General features: G+C 41.9%; 1 protein-coding gene across 2 annotated transcripts in view; it reads right to left on the bottom strand.

The window, feature by feature from the left end:
• Nucleotides 1-21,251, bottom strand: part of LOC109897924 (glypican-5) — a 149,568-nt gene that overhangs the window by 49,789 nt on the left and 78,528 nt on the right. For both annotated transcript variants that reach the window (XM_020492606.2, XM_020492605.2), the window contains one exon: nt 7,736-7,856. In XM_020492606.2, coding sequence (XP_020348195.1) covers nt 7,736-7,856 — 121 coding nt within the window. The remainder of the gene's footprint in view (nt 1-7,735; nt 7,857-21,251) is intronic.

Below are 21,251 nucleotides of genomic sequence, written 5' to 3'. Positions count from 1 at the left end.
CTGGAGAACATTAAGCCTTTACGGTACCATTAATTGGCTTCCTGTGTTTGTGATTGCTTCTTAATTTGCTTTTTTTGTAGGATGGATGCTCTTCATAACAACAGTGTTAGCTCATTAAAACCTCTGCTAGTCTGTTCATGAAGAATTACTGAAAAAGCTCTCTCATCAACCATCCTAGAGGGACTCAACAAACCTATTGGTGGGGGCTTTTATTCTAACTTAATGTATGTGTGTGCGAGTGTGTGTTGGCATACTCACATATGTAGGTATTTAAGACTCATGGGTCACATGTAGGGGAGGTAGGGTACACGTATTCTTAGCAAATGGTCCTCACTGTGTACCCGAATGAATATTAAAAAAAACACTAGGTTATGACTACGCTGGCCTATACCTCTTGAATAAATCTGAGCTGAAAAAACATTTCAGGCTCTTCCATTCAAACAACTAAAGCCTATGCGCATGTTAATCAAAATTAAAATCTTAACTGGAGCATTTCAAACTGTCCTTTTGGGAGGCGCAGCCAGGAACTAGTTCTGTACGATTTATGCCAACATCACCCCAGTATACCGGTGCAAGTTGGAAACACAAAGTCACAACAACACATTGTCTACCCCTCTGCATTCAAGCAGCTGATTCTGACCGGGCCAAATAAATTACAAGAGTGATAATAAGGCTATGTTTATATTTTTTACGGCCTTTGGTTTAAAGTCATGTATATGTGCCCATTGTCTGTGATTGAGAATAGGGGGTTTCAGGCAGCCCCTCGTGAAAGTTCTCGAGCCACTTTACAAACTTCCCTCTTCCACCCATTTCAGCAAACAGATAGTACCCACTCTATATAAGCAAGCCAAAGCCAAAATGTTCAATGAATTGGCCAATGCACCCTGTGTTGTGCTTACTTAACAGTAATAGCCAATCACATTACCATGGAGTGGGAGATGTACTGGGCTACAGAGTAACAAGTGCACATCTGGCACCGAAGGAGGAAGTGTCATGGTGCATTCGTAACCAAGGTAGAAGTGGAAATCCATTTGAACGGCCCTCCAACTGGTAATTACTACTGGGAAACTCGTCTATCATCCTTAGCACCCACTTCTCCCACATGGTGACATCTGATGTCACCTACCAAGGAAATGTCATTTCTGGTAGTTAAATCCAAAAACAAAACATTATAAAAAGTAATCTATTAATGTGGTTTCTGAAATCTAATTTGTTTACAAGCATGATAGCTGTACATTTAGTTGATGGTTGAGGCAGCTTGTTGGCCATTAGCCAATCAGTGTTTCTCAACAAGTTCAAATCACATGAATGCATCCAACTGGTATTTCCGACTTCTACGTGGTTCAAAACGCGGCATCAGACAATGCCAGGAGTATTGTGAATGGCATTTAATTTTCATGCTGTACCGAAACCAAACTGTGACCCCAAAAAGCGGCAAGTAAGTATTAATACCGCATGACTTATTCCACATTTTGTTGTGTTACAGCGTGAATTCAAAATGGATTACATTTTTTTTTTTATCTCACCCATCTACACACAATACCCTAAAGATGCTCTTCTTTGAAAGGCATTGGAAAACCTCTCTGGTCTTTGTGGTGTGAATCTGTGTTTGAAATTCACTGCTCGACTGAAGGACCTTACAGAGATGAGGTAGTTATTCAGAAATTAAAATAGTCATTCAAAAATATTAGTGTTACACACTAATATTGCACACAGAGTGAGTCCATGCAACTTATTATGTGAGTTGTTTAGCACATTTTTACTCCTGAATGTATTGCCTCAAGACATCTCAGCATTTCATTTTTTATTAATTTGTAAACATTTTGAAAAACATAATTCCACTTTGACATTATGGGGGTAGGCCAGTGACAAAACAATCAGAATTAATTCCATTTGAAATTCAGGCTGTAACACAACATAATGTGTGTCACACCCTGATCTGTTTCACCTGTCCTGACCCTGAGCCTGCCTGCCGTTCTATACCTGTCTGACACTGCCCTGGATTACTGACCTCTGCCTGTCCTGACCCTGAGCCTGCCTGCCGTTCTGTACCTGTCTGACACTGCCCTGGATTACTGACCTCTGCCTGTCCTGACCCTGAGCCTGCCTGCCGTTCTGTACCTGTCTGACACTGCCCTGGATTACTGACCTCTGCCTGTCCTGACCCTGAGCCTGCCTGCCATTCTGTAACTTATTGACTCTGCCCTGGATTACTGACCTCTGCCTGCCCTTGACCTGTCATCTGCCTGCCCCCTGTTTTGTTAATAAACATCTGTGATTCGAACTCTCTGCATCTGGGTCTTATCCTGAGGTCTGATACTGTACATACGGAACTGTGGTTTTGGTGAACCGTTACACCCCCAGTCTCATGGCTAGTCAATAATATTTAAACAGACAAAAAAGGAAATATTGTCATGCACAAAAATACATATATCTTACAAATCTTAATAACTAAAAGATGATACATAAATCATTTTTAATGAGAAAACCTACAGGGCACGGGGAGCGTGTACATTACTTGATCGTAGAAGATAAATCTCATGCATAAATTATCATAGAAAAAAGAGAACTGTGTAAAAGTAGTCAGCCTCAACCTCAATTTGCTGAGTGTGCTTTTCAATGATGCTAATTCCACATGATTAATTGACCCACCAACTGGGATAAACAGTCAAGAACTGATTTCAACTGCAGAATTTCCTCGTATTTGTTTTGCGAAGCTCTCTCTCTCTCTCACTCTTCTCTCTTTCTTTCTACACGTTGTTACCTCGGGATTTTACGCTGTACTATGATAGACACTTGGCTAGGCCAACATAGCTAATGTTTTAAGACAGATGCTGCAATGTTGTGAAAACCCACAGTGTATTTCCTGTATTATTCAGAACATGATTCTGGTCCAGACCGGGTCAAAAGGAACCAATGCAATGTCAGCCAGATCAAGCCTCGACTTAGACCTCACCAGAGCAGCTATCACAGCAAATAAATCCAGGCTTTCTGAAATCCATGGAGGATTCTTTATTATTTCAAAGTAGAGGACATTTGAAATAAACTCCAAAAAGGAAGGTTAATGCCTTCTTCAGGAAATCAAATGAGATCCTTCTTTGGGGGGGAAGATTCCTCCCTTTCAAATTAACCTTGGTACACATGGGGAAAATCTAACAGTCATAATATAATCTCTTGCGTGTGATTTGTTAGTTATAGAGGCGAGCAGGGTCCCAGTCAGGGTTAGAAAAACAAGCACACTGGCACTGGCTGTGAACGTTGTGAACGTTCTCTCTCCCCTCAGGTACAGCGGCCATAAAACACATGTAATCCTGTAAATCACTTTTCTCTCTCACATTGAGCTCTTAGCCACCTCAAAGTGCTTACATTGACTCCTTAGGTTTCCACTCCCCTCCCCACCTCTCTGATAGATGTTCCCAGCCTCTGGCTGCTTTGAAGAGACAGCCTGCTCTGTTTGGGCCAGGCTGGGTCGGCCCACAGAAACAAAACCAGTCACGTCTGCTTTTAATGAAGTAATAAGAGACAGAAGTGAAGTGAAATGGCTCCCAGAGGGCCAGATGAGCTGTGTGCCTCTCCTCTCTCTCTCTCCCCGATCCCCTCCCAGAAACATCTGGAACAATGGGCTGGACACCAAGTATCCCTCTTTTTACAACTCCCCGCTAACAGCCGACATGGTCATTGCTTATCGAATTAGTCTGGGGTGATAACAGGGGAATTCTTGCTCTCACACCAAGCATGGGAGGTGATCTGATGGCTTCACAGGGTATACTCTTTATCTGTATAACACTGACCAACTTTAGATAAAGATTTTGGGCACATAGAGCCCTGTTAGGACACTTCTAACAAAGCGAGACAATACCAATAACTCTGAGTGATAGACAAGACAACGGTTAAAGAGAGAAAGGAAAACGAATGTGCAATGAAAAGAAAGAATTTCTGAAAAATATAGTACCAGAGAGAGCGAAAGAGAGTGACAGAGAGAGACAGTGGGTAGAGTTTGGGGGAGAGACACAAACACAGCACAACAGGACTCAACGGGACTGGTAGCTAGAGCCGGGATGATACCAGTATCGCGATACTCATTAGTATCGTGGCAAGGAAACAAATCACGGAGCGGATATAACTTCTTTAGGAAAACAGCCCTAATGTTGGAAACAAGCATCATTATGTTGTTATCCTGGGTGACATGTATTTTCCAAGCTATAGAACACAATATTTTACATACATCAGGTATTTAAAGGACTAAAAAGTTTGGTCAGCCTCGTGTTTAAAAATGTTCCATTAAATGTTTTTTTGCGATACTCTCTTCTGTATCTACTGAAGTGTTGAATTGGTACACTGTTCCTCAGGTTGAAGACCTAAAGAAATACCCACCTCCAGCTCTAAGCACTCACCCTGGTCAACAGCTAAAACATTATTTGAACTCTTAGACTTCGAGGTGTAGGGAATGGCATAAGCAGAAAACATATTATGAAACAGACATAATGCAACTCCTATGCAATGTCTATTCTCATGTCGCTGAGGGACAGATTTTTCCTGCTGTGAAATCGCTGGCGCTTCCATGGGCATCCAGCCATTAAGAGCACAGGGTTCACACTGCATCTATCAGAGGGACAGGGCTGTTTGCACAAGGCCAGGCCCCCGAGACACCACCAATTACCCCAGAGACAAACACAACAGAGGAAGGGGAAGGAGGGAGGAGGTCGCAGCCAGACAGGATTAGAATAATTTACTGAATAAAACATACAGAACACTGTGTGACCCCTCCTTCCTGCCTCGCTGATCCCACAGCCTCCTCCATGATCTAAGATGCTTTGCATTGAGGTCCTTTATCTATGATGCATTGGTGGGTTATTTTGTTCCATTCTCATTGTGAATGCCCCAGTGAATGCCTGAGCGGTTAAGGGGTGCAACTGGCTGATTTAATATCTATCTAAGTATCTGTGATGGGTCCACGAGGACAGTTTGGTCAGATTTGTCTGGCATGTCCACAGGCCTTTGAGCTAGTTGGATGGCTGTTCCTCTCTCTCAGTCCTCCAGAGACGCACGTCTGAATCCCCTCCAATGGCATGATTTGTACCGAGCACCGAGCAATAAAAAAGGCATAAAAAAATGTCTAATAACACACAAAGCTATTTACCATGACTGGTGTGAACAGCATCTAAGTGGAAAGGATGTGAACTCCCCTATTCCCTTTACCATGGGTGTGTCACTCTGCATACATCGGTCTGCCTATCCATCACCTCTTAATCCCTCTTTCACATGATGGGGAGCAGCTATCCCTGGAGGCATTACAGTCACCATTTCAGTGACGACACGCCATCTGTGACCTCTGACCTAGTGCATCCCAGTGCCATGGGCCCAGATGAGAGCGTGTGACCAGACAGAAAGTACAGTAGGCCCAGGTCCAATGTTAACTCAGAGACATCAACCAACATAATATCACAGACAGAACAAGGAGCCAGATGTCTCACAGGATGTATAAATTTGAAGCATCTGTATGAAACTTCCACTCAACACCAAATATTGTAACGTGAGGAAGTCCAGTGGCGGAAGTGTGAGAAAATGGAGTTAGATTCAACTTGGCTGACATTCTGCTCATTTTCTTCGATGAAACAGTTGATCTCAATTCAATCTTTTCCCCAAACTAGAATCTGTTACGAACAGAGTACACGTTATAGACTTAACCCTTTGTCGTTTAGAAAGAGTGCAATGACTACTTTAGTTACAGTGGGGCAAAAAATATTTTGTCAGCCACCAATTGTGCAAGTTCTTCCACTTAACAAGATGAGAGAGGCCTTTAATTTTCATCATAGGTACACTTCAACTATGACAGACAAAATGAGAGAAAAAAAATCCCGAAAATCACATTGTAGGATTTTGAATTAATATATTTGCAAATTATGGTGGAAAATAAGTATTTGGTCACCTACAAACAAGCAAGATTTCTGGCTCTCACAGACCTGTAACTTCTTCTTTAAGAGGCTCCTCTGTCCTCCACTCGTTACCTGTATTAATGGCATCTGTTTGAACTTGTTATCATTATAAAAGACACCTGTCCACAACCTCAAACAGTCACACTCCGAACTCCACTATGGCCAAGACCAAAGAGCTGTCAAAGGACACCAGAAACAAAATTGTAGACCTGCACCAGGCTGGGAAGACTGAATCTGCAATAGGTAAGCAGCTTGGTTTGAAGAAATCAACTGTGGGAGCAATTATTAGGAAATGGAAGACATACAAGACCACTGATAATCTCCCTCGATCTGGGGCTCCACGCAAGATCTCACCCCGTGGGGTCAAAATGATTACAAGAACGGTGAGCAAAAATCTCAGAACCACACGGGGGGACCTAGTGAATGACCTGCAGAGAGCTGGGACCAAAGTAACAAAGCCTACCATCAGTAACACACTACGCCGCCAGGGACTCAAATCCTGCAGTCCCCTGCTTAAGCCAGTACATGTCCAGGCCCGTCTGAAGTTTGCTAGAGAGCATTTGGATGATCCAGAAGAAGATTGGGAGAATGTCATATGGTCAGATGAAACCAAAATTGTTGGAGGACAAAGAATGCTGTTTTGCATCCAAAGAACACCATACCTACTGTGAAGCATGGGGGTGGAAACATAATGCTTTGGGGATGTTTTTCTGCAAAGGGACCAGGACAACTGATCTGTGTAAAGGAAAGAATGAATGGGGCCATGTATCGTGAAATTTTGAGTGAAAACCTCCTTCCATCAGAAAGGGCATTGAAGATAAAACGTGGCTGGGTCTTTCAGCATGACAATGATCCCAAACACACCGCCCGGGCAATGAAGGAGTGGCTTCGTAAGAAGAATTTCAAGGTCCTGGAGTGGCCTAGCCATTCTCCAGATCTCAACCCCATAGAAAATCTTTTGAGGGAGTGGAAAGTCTGTGTTGCCCAGCAACAGCCCCAAAACATCACTGCTCTAGAGGAGATCTGCATGGAAGAATGGGCCAAAATACCAGCAACAGTGTGTGAAAAACTTGTGTAGACTTACAGAAAACGTTTGACCTCTGTCATTGCCAACAAAGGGTATATAACAAAGTATTGAGATAAACTTTTGTTATTGACCAAATACATATTTTCCACCATAATTTGCAAATAAATTCATTAAAAATCCTACAATGTGATTTTCTGGATTTTTTCTTCTTCTCATTTTGTCTGTCATAGTTGAAGTGTACCTATGATGAAAATTACAGGCCTCTCTCATCTTTTTAAGTGGGAGAACTTGCACAATTGGTGGCTGACTAAGTACTTTTTTGCCCAACTGTATTTCACACACACAATTTACAGAAAGTTGTTCCCAAACGTAAATATGGAAACACATGCCTTGCCCACCTCCTTGCTTGTTCTTCCCACTATGCTTCATTTGCTCCCATTGGAAACAATGCCAATGTGATATCTTGGGTTAGTTACCAGTATCTTCGATAATATAGTGCAACAGGCATGGCCCTGAGACACACAGCTGTTTGCATACTAGAGATGTGTGATACATCCATATGCCTGCAGATAATTGCCCTGAATACAACTCCCACACTTGTCCTCATACAACATTTCTGTCCAAACCTGAAATAGGAATATGATTAAGTTTGCAGAAGAAGTATCAGAATGGTATGACATTTTGACTGACATTTTGGTGTCATCAGTGGTCAAGTTTACAGTCACATAGTCACATGTCAAACGGGAGGAGAAACAGTGGTAGTGAGACATACCCGTTTGAAATGTTCTAGTCTGTCTCTAGCTCCCACCAGGATGGGGTCGATGCTGCGGACCTTGATCTCTGGGTTGTTTTTCTGGGCCTGAAGGCCGTTACCCACAACACGGCCCACATAACTGAGGAGGGACGAGATGGGAGAGAGAATGGAGAGTTTAATACAAACAATCATGTAACACAATGACTTGAAATATTGATGTATTGTTGATGAAAGTAACACATGAAAGTATTTCTGTGAGAGTACACAGGTAATGACTTTCGAGTTTGAATGGCCAAGCTCACTAGCCATTTAAAACAATGGCAAAGAATTCTGCTCAGCACTTTGGTCTGCATGTCGTGAGGTTCGTCCACCCACCCACCCCTGAACCTGCTTACACAGATAGCCATTCCTCTAGCCTGATTTGAAGTGATTAACTATGACCTTTAAAAAAAATTCTCGCATCAAAAGAACTGCGGAGCACAATGAGCTGTGTGATTCAGCCTCAGAGCCCAGCTCTGCCGGGAAGCTGGCCTAGAGTGGTGAGTTGTGATGTCTGACACAGGAATCCCACAGGGATTCATGGAATTTAGATGGCCTTCTTCACTGACATCCAGTGCATTCTGACTTTTTTCACATTTTATTACATTGCATCCTTATTCTAAAATTGATTGAATTTTTTCCCCTCAGCAATCTACACACAATACCCTATAATGACAAAGCAAAAACAGTTATTGTATATTTTTTTGCAAATGTATCGAAAATAAAAAACTGAAATATCACATTTACATAAGTATTCAGAACCTTTACTCTGTACTTTGTTGAAGCACCTTTGACAGCAATTTCAGCCTTGAGTCTTCTTGGGTATGATGCTACAAGCTTGGCACACCTGTATTTGGGGAGTTTCTACCATTCTCGTCTGCAGATCCTCTCAAGCTCTGTTAGGTTGGATGGGGAGCATTGCTGCACAGCAATTTTCAGCTCTCTCCAGAGATGTTCAATCGGGATCAAGTCCAGGCTCTGGCTGGGTCACTCAAGGACATTCGGAGACTTGTCCCGAAGCCACTCCAGTGTTGTCTTGGCTGTGTGCTTAGGTTCGTTGTCCTGTTGGAAGGTGGACCTTCACCCTAGTCTGAGGTCCTGAGCGCTCTGGAGCAGGTTTTCATTAAGGATCTCCCTGTACTTTGCTCCGTTAATCTTTCCTTGATCCTGACTAGTCTCCCAGTCCCTTCCGCTGAAAAACATCCCCACAGCATGATGCTGCCACCACCGTGCATCACCGTAGGGTTAGTGCAAGGTTTCCTTCAGATGGGATGCTTGGCATTCAGGCCAAAGATTTCAATCTTGGTTTCATCAGACTAGATAATCTTTTCTCTCATGGTCAGAGTCCTTTAGGTCCCTTTTGGCAAACTCCAAGCAGACTATCATGTGCCTTTTACTGAGGAGTGGCTTCTGTTTGGCCACTCTACCTTAAAGGCCTGATTGGTGGAGTGCTGCAGAGATGGTTGTCCTTCTGGTAGGTTCTCCCATCTTCACAGAGGAGCTCTGGAGCTCTGTCAGTGTGATCATTGGGTTCTTGGTCACCTCTGACCCGAGCCTTCTCCCCCGATTGCTCAGTTTGGCCAGGCGGCAAGCTCTAGGAAGAGTCTTGGTGGTTCCAAACTTCTTCCATTTAAGGATGATGGAGGCCACTGTGTTCTTGGGGACCTTCAATGCTGCAGAACATTTTTTGGTACCCTTCCTCTCGACACTATCCTTTCTTGGAGCTCTACGGACAATTCCTTCGACCTCATGGCTTGGTTTTTGCTCTGACATGGACCGTTAACTGTGGGACCTTATATAGACAGGTGTGTGCTTTCCAAATCATGTCCAATCAATTGAATTTACCACAGGTGGACTCCAATCAAGTTGTAGAAACATCTCAAGGGTGATCAATGGAAACAGGATGCACCTAAGGTCAATTTCGAGTCTCATAGCAAAGGGTCTGAATACTTATGTAAATAAGATATTTCCGTTTTTAATTTTTGACAAAAATCTTTAAAAAACATTTTCCGCTTTGTCGTCACGGGGTATTGTGTGTAGATTGATTAGGGAAAAATGTAATCCATTTTACAGGTTGTTAGATTGCAAAATATGGAAAAAGGGAAGGGGTCTGAATAATTTCCAAAGTGCACTGTAAATGATTAAATAGGAAGTAAAATGGAGCGGGTTGGTGAAACAAGGAGGCAAGGTTATTATAGTGAACAAAAACTGAAACTAAAATAAAAACTACAATTGGAAAAACAATTTAGTAAACTGAAATAAAAATGAAAAACATTTGAAAAACTAAAACTATACTGAAACTATTATCTTTGACTGCAAAACGAACTAAAATATAGTAAAAGCCATGAACTTTGTGCAAAAAGCAAACGGTATTTTCCATTTTTTTTCTAATGAGGTTGTCAAGTTTCCGAATCTGGCGGATAAATGTGCAAATAGGCCTAGCCTGTGCATCACTTTCACTAGCTAACAGGGAAGAAATCAGAGGGCGAGCAAGAAGCATGACTCGGTCAAGATAGAAGAGCTTGTGAAGTTGCTGATGCCGTTCGCAATCCACACCGAACAATTTCAATCTGACAGCCAGCCGCTGTCTGATGTGGTGTTGTGCCTTCTCAATCTTGAGGCACACAGTCAACTACTATTGCAAAACAGTTGGCACAGGTCTTCCTGAAGTCACTACGTGAGCACTTCACATGCACACTGAATCCTCTGGGAGCGAACTTCAATCCAACCCCTGCAGCAGCTTATCTGATGACCCAAGTGTGTCTCTGGCACATCACTCAACAGAGATGGAGCCACTGATGAGGAAAGCAGAGTATGTTGTACTTCAGCAAACCAGAGAGTACAGCAGTGGAGCAGCAGGACCCCAGGAAGATGCCAGCACGTTGAATCCAGCAAGCATCTCGACCACAGTGCCTCAGAAATACAGTTTCGGCGCATCAAAGATTGTTTCTGATGTCACTGTCCAGCTGGAGGGTCAACCTGGCAGGACACTAAGGGCCCCGTGTGAGCTGCGGAAGCGGAGATACCTGGGCGGGGTAAGTCACCTCTCCAGTTCTGTTAACCTGTCTGGGAACGCCTCACCAACAGCCAATGAAATTGCAGGGCGCCAAATACAAATCAAAGGAAATCTCATAAATCAAATTTCTCAAACATACAAGTATTAGGCACCATTTTAAAGATACAATTCTCGTTAATACAGCCACAGTGTCTGATTTCAAAAATGCTTTACAGCGAAAGCTCCACAAATGATTATGTTAGGTCTCCACCAAGTCACAGAAAAACCCAGCCATTTTTCCAGCCAAAGAGAGGAGTCAAAAAAGCTCAAATAGAGATCAAATGAATCACTAACCTTTGATGATCTTCATCAGATGACACTCATAGGACTTCATGTTACACAATACATGTATGTTTTGTTTGGTAAAGTTCATATTTATATCCAAAAATCTCATTTTACATTGGCGTGTTACGTTCAGTAGAGAGCCACATGAATTTACAGAAATACTCATGGTAAATGTTGATGAATATATATGTGTTATACATGGAAATATAGATAAACTTCTCCTTCATGCAACCGCTGTGTCAGATTTTTTTTTAAACCTTGCGGAAAAGCATAATCTGAGTACGGCGCTCAGAGCCCAAAACAGCCAAAATAAATATCCGCCATGTTGCGCTGTCAACATTAGTCAGAAATAGCATTATAAATATTCACTTACCTTTGATGATCTTTATCAGAATGCACTCCCAAGAATCCCAGTTCGACAATAAATGTTTTATTTGTTCCATAAAGTCCATCAATTATGTCCAAATAGCTTCTTTTGTTAGGGCGTTTCGTAAACAAATCCAAACGCGCGTTCAGGTCCAATCGGACGAAAAGTTCAAAAAGTTATATTACAGGTCGTAGAAACTTGTCAAACTAAGTATAGAATCAATCTTTAGGATGTTTTTATCATAAATGTTCAATAATGTTCCAACCGGAGAATTCCATTGTCTGTAGAAAAGCAATGGAACGAGAGCTACCTCTCATGTGAAATGCGCGTGACTGAGAACGAGGCTGCTGCCAGACCCCTTAGTCAAACAGCTCTCATCCGGCCCCCCTTCACTGTAGAAGCCTGAAACAACGTTCTAAAGACGGTTGACATCTAGTGGAAGCCGTAGGAAGTGCAAAATAACCCATATCCCACTGTGTATTCGATAGGGGCTGAGTTCAAAAACTACAAACCTCAGATTTCCCACTTCCTGATTGGATTTCTTCTCGGGTTTTTGCCTGCCATATGAGTTCTGTTATACTCCCAGACATAATTCAAACAGTTTTAGAAGCTTCAGAGTGTTTTCTATCCAATATGAATAATAATATGCATATATTAGCATCTGGGACTGAGTAGGAGGCAGTTTACTCTGGGCATGCTATTCATCCAAAAGTGAAAATGCTGCCCCCTATCCCAAAGAAAGCATGACTGTATATCTAAAGATGTGTCCTGTGGCACTGGATCTGATTTCTGTCTCTGTATACCAAGCGTTCTTGGAGAAAATAATTTTGTTTGAGAAACCAAACGACCACCTCTCTGGAACGCAGAGTCTTCTTGAAGATAAATCAGAAAATCTTGTTAGGTTGAACAGAAACACACACACAAGCTGGCTGGCTGTGAACTGATAGATTGGTGAAGAAGTGTTGTATTGCTTATGTTTTTGCTGTTGTTGCAGTTGTTTTTTGTTAACACTGAAGGGGTTAAATCCAAGTCACATTAAGATTGATTTATAATTTAAACCTAACCAAACCTATGCCCTGGCCATAGAGTTGTATGGAGTCCTTTAGTGGCCATTAGAATGTGTTAGCATGGGCAGCGCCATTGAGGACTTTAGCCATTTTGATTTAGTCAACTGGGCGGGACTTCCAACTTAATTTGCTGATCCCTCCTGATGATCCGGTCAGCATGACCTGATGACCCAGTTAGAGTTGTGGCTTCATGATTGACCATTGACTATTTCATGATGGAGATGGCCTCAATGGCGCTGCCCACAGACGCCATCATGACACAGATACAGAGATGTTATGTCTATCCAAGTCTTTGGTCCTGGCCCATAACCTTATGTATTACTGTCCCCCAGTGGCAAGAAGTGACATCCCCCCCCAAAAAAACTATGGGCCTACATCATATAAATGGCTCCTAGCCTCCCACGCATAGGCTACTAGATTAAAACTGAAACTTAATAATATAAAACCTAAATATGTATTTTTTATCAAACTGAAACTAAATAAAAATGAGTAAATCAAGTCTGAAAACAGAAACTAAACTGAATTTCAAATAAAAATATAAATAAAAACTCAAATTAAATCGACCTTGCGAGGAGGCATGACTGCAGATCCAGGTATGGGAGAGGAGAGAGGAGAGGGTGGAAGGCTGTTTATCAGGAATAACAAGAGTAGTGGAGGAATCGAGGAAAAGAGGAGACCAGTAGCCTCCTCATTACAGCTCAGTGTCAGGGTAAACACGTCAGATGTCAGAGGCAGAGACACCTCAGGACCCGGTGATGCCTTTGCATTTTTGTGAATCCATTAATTACGATGAGGAGGGGATGAGAGGAGACACAATAAAGGACATGGTGTCAACCATTGTGATTGAAGAGCTTGGGATCCCTTACTTTATCTCGCTCTATCTTTTCATGTCTTATTCATTTCTCGTATTGTTCATCTCTTTTTTTCTTGCCACCTCTTCATCTTAGTAGATGAGGATCAGCAGTTGAGATGATCACAGGGTATTGTGATCAGTAGTTAGAGTAAAGTCCTTTGTATCTGCTTGTCTCAGCAATTCCGTTGATCAATACGTCAAGTGAAATCTGAAATGTTAAAATGATTAAGATATTGAACTAGACTGATCCTAAATTGCCTATTGGAGTCCTATTGAAGGTCATCTAGGGTCAATCTCAAAAATATATTGAGAAGTTTAGGAATAGCTTTCTGTCAAAACACAAGACCTAGCTAGTTAGTTAGTTGAAGAAACCCTGACAGAGAAAGACAGAGACAAAAAGAGAGAGGGGGGAGAGTGGGAGAGTGAGATAGACTAACCTACTAAGTTCAGAGGCAGACTGTGAAGGTCTGATGCACAGACAAGCTTTTTCCACAGAACAGATTAGAGCCTCTGCAGAGAGAGAGGTGGGTGGATGGATAAGTAGGACGAAGCCGCTGTGATAGAGCATACCCTGGTCCCTAACTCCCTGAGCTACTCCACAAAGTCTGAAGGAGAATCCCATAATATATAACACGACACACACACACAAAATACACTAAAACACAATCATGCGGGTACAGACGTACACGAGAGCAGACACACACACACACACACACACACACACCTTCACACACTCAATCACACACACAGAAACCCTGAAGCCACACATGGGATTTCATTACTGGAGAGAACTATGGAGCTAGAGAGTAAGAGATGTCAGAGCGCAGGTGCTTCAAGGCTAACGAATCCAACCAATAGCATCATGGGGCTCCAGAGGCAGCACCCATATGCCCTCTGTTGCAGCTGCATCCCCCAGACCACAACAACCCCTGGATCACCTCTGACATGATGCAGACACATGAACGTTCCAGAGAGATCCATTGAATAGTTGATCATCTAATTTGAGTGGGTTACATTAGAACCACTATTGTGAGGTCAATTCACCTCAACCACTGTAGAAAACAAAGCGATCGCATGGTTAACATTACACTTGTGTTTCCAGGGAAGTGAAGACAAAGGAGCTGCGTGTCGCGTGAATGTAAATAAACAAATACTAATCTGAGCCAGCCTACCCACACAGTATCAACAATGAGCTCTAACCCCTGGCTCACTGGGTCTATCTACCTACAGGCAGGCAGCCACAATCTTGGTCGACCGAGAGTCATCCTGTTCTTTCGACCAATTGATTGGTCAACATGTTTAAACATATTTTTCCAGAGACAGACACACCCTATGTGTTTGAATAAAACCAACTACATATGCACTGAGCTTGTCTGATGCTTTAAGCACACAGTATGATTAAATAATTAAGACACACAAATGAAACAATTTCCTCCATTTAGTTTCGTAACCCCCTTGAGTTGTGCCGTGGCGGAGATCTTTGTGGGCTATACTCGGCCTTGTCTCAGGATGGTAAGTTTGTGGTTGAAGATATCCATCTAGTGGTGTGGGGGCTGTGCTTTGGCAAAGTGGGTGGGGTTATATCCTTCCTGTTTGGCCGGGGGTGTCATCGGATGGGGCCACAGTGTCTCCTGACCCCTCCTGTCTCAGCCTCCAGTATTTATGCTGCAGTAGTTTATGTGTTGGGGGGCTAGGGTCAGTTTGTTATATCTGGAGTACTTCTCCTGTCCTATCCGGTGTCCTGTGTGAATGTAGGTATGCTCTCTCTAATTCTCTCTCTCTTTCTCTCTTTCTTTCTCTCTCTCGGAGGACCTGAGCCCCAGGACCATGCCTCAGGACTACCTGACATGATGACTCCTTGCCGTCCCCAGTCCACCTTGCCGGGCTGCTGCTCCAGTTTCAACTGTTCTGCCTGTGATTATTATTATTTGACCATGCTGTTCATTTATGAACGTTTGAACATCTTGGCCATGTTCTGTTATAATCTCCACCCGGCACAGCCAGAAGACGACTGGCCACCCCACATAGCCTGGTTCCTCTCTAAGTTTCTTCCTAGGTTTTGGCCTTTCTAGGGAGTTTTTCCTAGCCACCGTGCTTCTACACCTGCATTGCTTGCTGTTTGGGGTTTTAGGCTGGGTTTCTGTACAGCACTTTGAGATATCAGCTAATGTACGAAGGGCTATATAAATACATTTGATTTGATTTGAAAAGTTATGTTACTGAAACCCCTCATTTGTTTAGGAAAAACATTCCCTATTCCCTCAACCCTTGCTCTCTTTACATTAAACATGTAAGCATTGCATGCATGTGACCAATAATGGAGGTGGAGGACATAAAAAAGAAACTCAAAACGGGTAAATGTTTACTGGTTACTCAGGAGGGAAAGGGGAAGTCAGATCTGTCGAAGACATTTGACTTCGAAAATGTAGGGTATAGAAGAAAGTGTTGCGTAAATATTATGTGTGCCAAACAGTTGCTATTAAGATTACAATATTATTATTATTATTTTCTGACCATTTGGAACAGAGTAAACAACACTCAATAAATAAGTGTACCAGGGAGTCTGTTCTAATGGGAAAAAACGATGTACTGTATAAAGCCTTTATTACAGCAGACAGAAACAGTTGCATTGCATTCCTGAATTGCGGTTTATTTCTTGTTTAGGCTAATTAGTCAAAGCTCCCTTAGTTATTTAATTTTAAAACGAAAATGGTTGATTGCATTTCAAAGCATGAATGTCTCGTATGCTTTGTGATGGCATGAATGAATGATAGATACAGTAGCCTATATATTGAAATACAGGCCTCAGTTACGGTATTAAGACTAAACAGGACACTCTCTTAGGCCTACAGCTCAATTCTGGTTATACAAGGCTATACAAAGCCTACATTACTTATTTTAATCATGATCATAATTGTAATAATAACAATAAGAAGGAGAAAAAGAAGGGCATAGAGAGCTGCGTGCATATTATGTGTGACAAACAGGTGCTGTTAGATGACAATTGTTTTGCCTGTTTGTAACAGTATTAACAACAAATCAATTATAAGTAACTGTCATGGCTGTTGCGTGAAGTAGACCAAGGCGCAGCGTGGTTAGCGTACATTTTCTTTTTATTAGAAAAGATGCTGAACAAAACAATAAACACTACAAAACAAACCGTGAAGTTAAAAGCTATGTGCCATGAACAAAGTCAACTTCCCACAAAGACAGATGGGAAAAAGGGCTACCTAAGTATGGTTCTCAATCAGAGACAACGATAGACAGCTGTCCCTGATTGAGAACCCTACCCAGCCAAACATAGAAATACAAATAATAGAACATAGAATACCCACCCCAAATCATACCCTGATCAAACCAAATAGAGACATATTAAAGGATCTCTAAGGTCAGGGCATGACAGTAACAGTAGTCTGTTCTAATGAAAAACAAGTTGTAAAGCCGTTATCACAGCATAGCAAAGATTAAAAACAGCCAAATCTGTGAAATTGCTTGATCTGACATTTTGCAGTTGCATGAGTCTTGGTGCTCATGGAATCAGTAGGCTATTAAACAAACACTCAAACAGGCAACAGAAGCAGGATCTGTCTTGATTGATTGATTGGATGATTTATAAAGCCAGGCACATTTAACAGTTAGGCTATTGATTAAGTTGGAGTTTGCTCTCTCCGCAATTTTCTTAGACAATTAGGCAAAGCCCTATTTGCATGGGACTAGTATTACTAGAGAATGTTGGTTATGTAATTATTACCCAGAATGTCTGTTATTCCAATGGGATTCGTTTTTTCCAAACTACTCCCTGTAATTCTTAATTTTTTTCCAATAAATTAACAGTTATGACGGAAGCCTGGAGTTATTTTTCTAGGCATGAATATAGTCCAGGCGATTACAGGGCTACACTGATAGCTCGAGTTTTGTACCCAAGTTTCTAAACCATACCAAACCATCTTTGGTATAGTGTCGCCATAATAATTCAATTGAGGAAGTGTGATCATAATCATTAGGATATTCTAGCGATCCGCAGTAGACGTTCTAAATACACCTAGCCTTCAGATGTGAGCTAAATAGTGCACTTGCACTTGAGATGCGTTTTAAAAAGTGAACTCATCCAAACGTTTAGGTCAGTTGTATGCTGCTTTGTGATCCATTAACAGCAAGGGTTACATTAAATAGGCGCAAAAACATATGAACAAAAACATTCACTGTGAAAGTTCATTCATGCAACTGCAAATGTAGGTCCTTCATATATAGATTATGCACAGCACTTTGTTTAATTTATCGAATCAGTTATTGTTTTTTTTGCTCAAACCGTGAGCAACACCTAGCAAACTCAGACACTTCTTTCAAATCACCCATGACTGCATGGCCAGACAAGACTCCAACACCATCATCAAGTTTGCAGACGACACAACAGTGGTAGGCCAGATCACTGACTATAGGGAGGAGGTCAGAGACCTGGCCGGGTGGTGCCAGAATAACAACCTATCCCTCAAAGTAACCAAGACTAAGGAGATGATTGTGGACTACAGGAAAAGGAGAACAGAGCATGCCCCCATTCTCATCAACGGGGCTGTAGTGGAGCAGCTTGAGAGCTTCAAGTTCCTTGGTGTCCACATCACCAACAAACTAGAATGGTCCAAACACACCAAGACAGTTTCCCCTCAAGAAACTAAAAAGATTCGGCATGGGTCCTGAGATCCTCAAATGGTTCTACAGCTGCAACATCGAGAGCATGGTTGCATCACTGCCTGGTACGGCAATTACACGGCCTCCGAACGCAGAGCACTACAGAGGGTAGTACGTACGGCCCAGTACATCACTGGGGCTAAGCTGCCTACCATCCAGGTGGTGTCAGAGGAAGGCCCTAAAAATTGTCAAAGACCCCAGCCACCACAGTCAGACTGTTCTCTCTACTACCGCACCGCAAGCGGTACCGGAGTGCCAAGTGTAGGACAAAAAGGCTTCTCAACAGTTTTTACCCCCAAGCCATAAGACTCCTGAACAGGTAATCAAATGGCTACCTGGACTATCTGCATTGTGTGCCCCCACAACCACTCTTTTACGCTGCTGCTAGTCTCTGTTTATCATATATGCATAGTTACTTTAACTATACATTCATGTACATACTACCTCAATTGGCCCGACCAACCAGTGCTCCTGCACATTGGCTAACCAGGCTATCTGCATTGTGTCCCGCCACCCACCAACCACCAACCCCTCTTTTACTCTACTTCAACTCTCTGTTCATCATATATGCATAGTCACTTAAACCATATCTACATGTACATACTACCTCAATCAGCCTGACTAACCGCTGTCTGTATGTAGCCTCACTACTGTTTTTCACTGTCTTTTTAATGTTGTTTTTATTTCTTTACTTACCGATTGTTCACCTAATACCTTTTTTGCACTATTGGTTAGAGTCTATAAGTAAGCATTTCACCTGTTGTATTCGGCACACGTGACAAATAAACTTTGATTTGATGTCAATTTGCACTAGTAGTATCAGAGTCCGCCAAAAACAGTTGGTTATTCTGGCTGGAATTGTTACTCTCCTGCCATGTACAAATGACTAACATGGCAGATTCGGACGGCGGTGAAATGACAGATCTGGTGTTTTGTGCTTGTGCACATAATTACTTTACCCGACCTCCCCCAGTAAAACTAATCCAGTTTCCTCATCTCTGCTGCTGCTGCCTCTGCCGCATTGTTCTCAATCCCAAAATGCTGGTTAACTTTGCCATTATGCAAATAGCAACATAGAGAAACACGCCAATTCTACAGCGCACCGAAGATTATGTTTCAGGACCGCGGAAAGGGAACATATCCAATGCTGGATAAAGGGCATTGGTTATAAAATAATATTAGACTTATTAGTGATGCACCATTATTTTTTACATAATATAACCATATACAATTTCAGTATGTCTTAGAGTGTTGGACAGTGCCATCCCCATGGCCTCTGCAAGGATTAGTCCAATGAGACAATTTAAATTTGCAACTGCTCAACTAAAGAAATCTCGTCAACCACCAGCCTATTGACCAAACAATCGACCAGTGGACTAAATGGGATCAACCCTAATTCATTTGCTTTGGAGGTACAATGAATTCTATATCCAAGACAGTATGAACACACTCACACAAGATGCTTAACATGGCCACTATAGAGCCCCACAGCGGTGGTGTCATAATACCCATAAAACCAAGCGGTCAAACAGGGAAATGGTTCCAGTCGTTTTTTCCACCATGCATTTTTCCCATAAGGGATTTTAGAAACACTTCAAATGAGGGCTGTGTTTCGTGTAGTCTTGCACTGGCGTGACTTTTTGACAAGGTGACTTTTATCAATATATTTGGCTCTATTTACTCTCAGATTTGAAAATGCTAATTAACATCAAAGTAGACATGCAAAACTACAAATCCCTGCAAGCTCCTGCACATCATCTCTAGCTGACCCCTTTGCTAACAGGTATTGTGTCAATTTAAAACTTGCACAAGACTGTAGACAGAATTGTCCATTTAAAAAAATGTAGCCAATTTATTGATATTATTATTGATTATTATTATTGATATTGATACTATATTTAGCTAACATTATATAGTTAATCCAGAGATTTTTAACTTTGCCTCGAGTCTTCAGTCTAGTCCAGATCATCTTAGTATTTGTAGTTCTTTATGATAGCCACATTAGCAGCTAATTAGCGTTTCATTTTGGGGGGTTAAATACAGGCAAATATATTGATAAAAGTCCCCTTAACCTAGAGAGATTTACACGGTTATCAAAAGGTCATGCCAGGGTAAACCTACATGAAACACAGCCCTTATTTTAAGTGTTTCTAAAATCCCCTATGGGAAAAATGAATGGTAGAAAAACTATTGGAACCATGTCCCTGTTTGACCACTAGGTTATATGGGTATTATGACTCATACTGTTGTACTCCATACTTATCATGATGTTTCACCATTACAGTCACTGACTTTTATAACATGTAAGCCTGTAGTTTCTACTTATATCTGTAAGGGGACTGAGATTATTCATAGACACTCATTGAGACTCATCAAATGGTCAATCAACTACAAAGACGACCACAAAGGGCCTCCATTAACTAGTTCCCAAAAGCTGGGGGGAGTTGTCAGGAAGATGTGCCCTGTTGTGGTTGCTGTGGGTGGTTGGGTCCTGATGATGGACTCATAGGTCTGACAATGTGTACCAACTTGGAACCCACACTTGGAACCCATTAAGACTCTCTGACTGGTTCAACTCTATTCCAACACATCCTGCTTATTGTTCTCATGCACACCATAGCAATTTATGGGATCGCTGTGTTTGATGCACACTCACTAAATAACATTGGGGTGATCCTGAACATGATGCATGTGCCTGTACATGTACTCAATAAAAACCAACCAAACAGTCAGAGTAAATATGATAATGAAAATGCTTATAGTAAAATTGTATTGTGTGTTCATTAAAGTGTATATTGACTATACTGAAGTATTGATACCATACGCTGAGCACAATGACTATGCTAAACACAGAGTATATATATGGTAGTGAAAATGAGAATACTGAACAAAGCGTACGAAAGACAGAGAGACAGACTGCTTTCTCACAGTAATTAGTGGTTGAGTCAATCAGCTCGGGTCTGTTTGCCTCTGGGTTGTTAACCAATCAAATGAGTCAGCCCGTGAAGAGACACATGTTCACCCTTAAAAAGCCAAGGGCTTCCCAAGAGGTTCCCACACATCTCTCCTCTCTCATCTGAAAACTACACACATATCAATCAATCAAACAATCAATTAATCAATCAAATTGATTTACAAAGCCCTTCTCACATCAGCAAGATGTCACAAAGTGCTTATACAGA

The sequence above is a fragment of the Oncorhynchus kisutch genome, linkage group LG10 (assembly GCF_002021735.2).
Source record: "Oncorhynchus kisutch isolate 150728-3 linkage group LG10, Okis_V2, whole genome shotgun sequence".
Lineage (NCBI taxonomy): Eukaryota > Metazoa > Chordata > Actinopteri > Salmoniformes > Salmonidae > Oncorhynchus > Oncorhynchus kisutch.
This window is presented reverse-complemented; position numbering and strand designations above follow the sequence as displayed.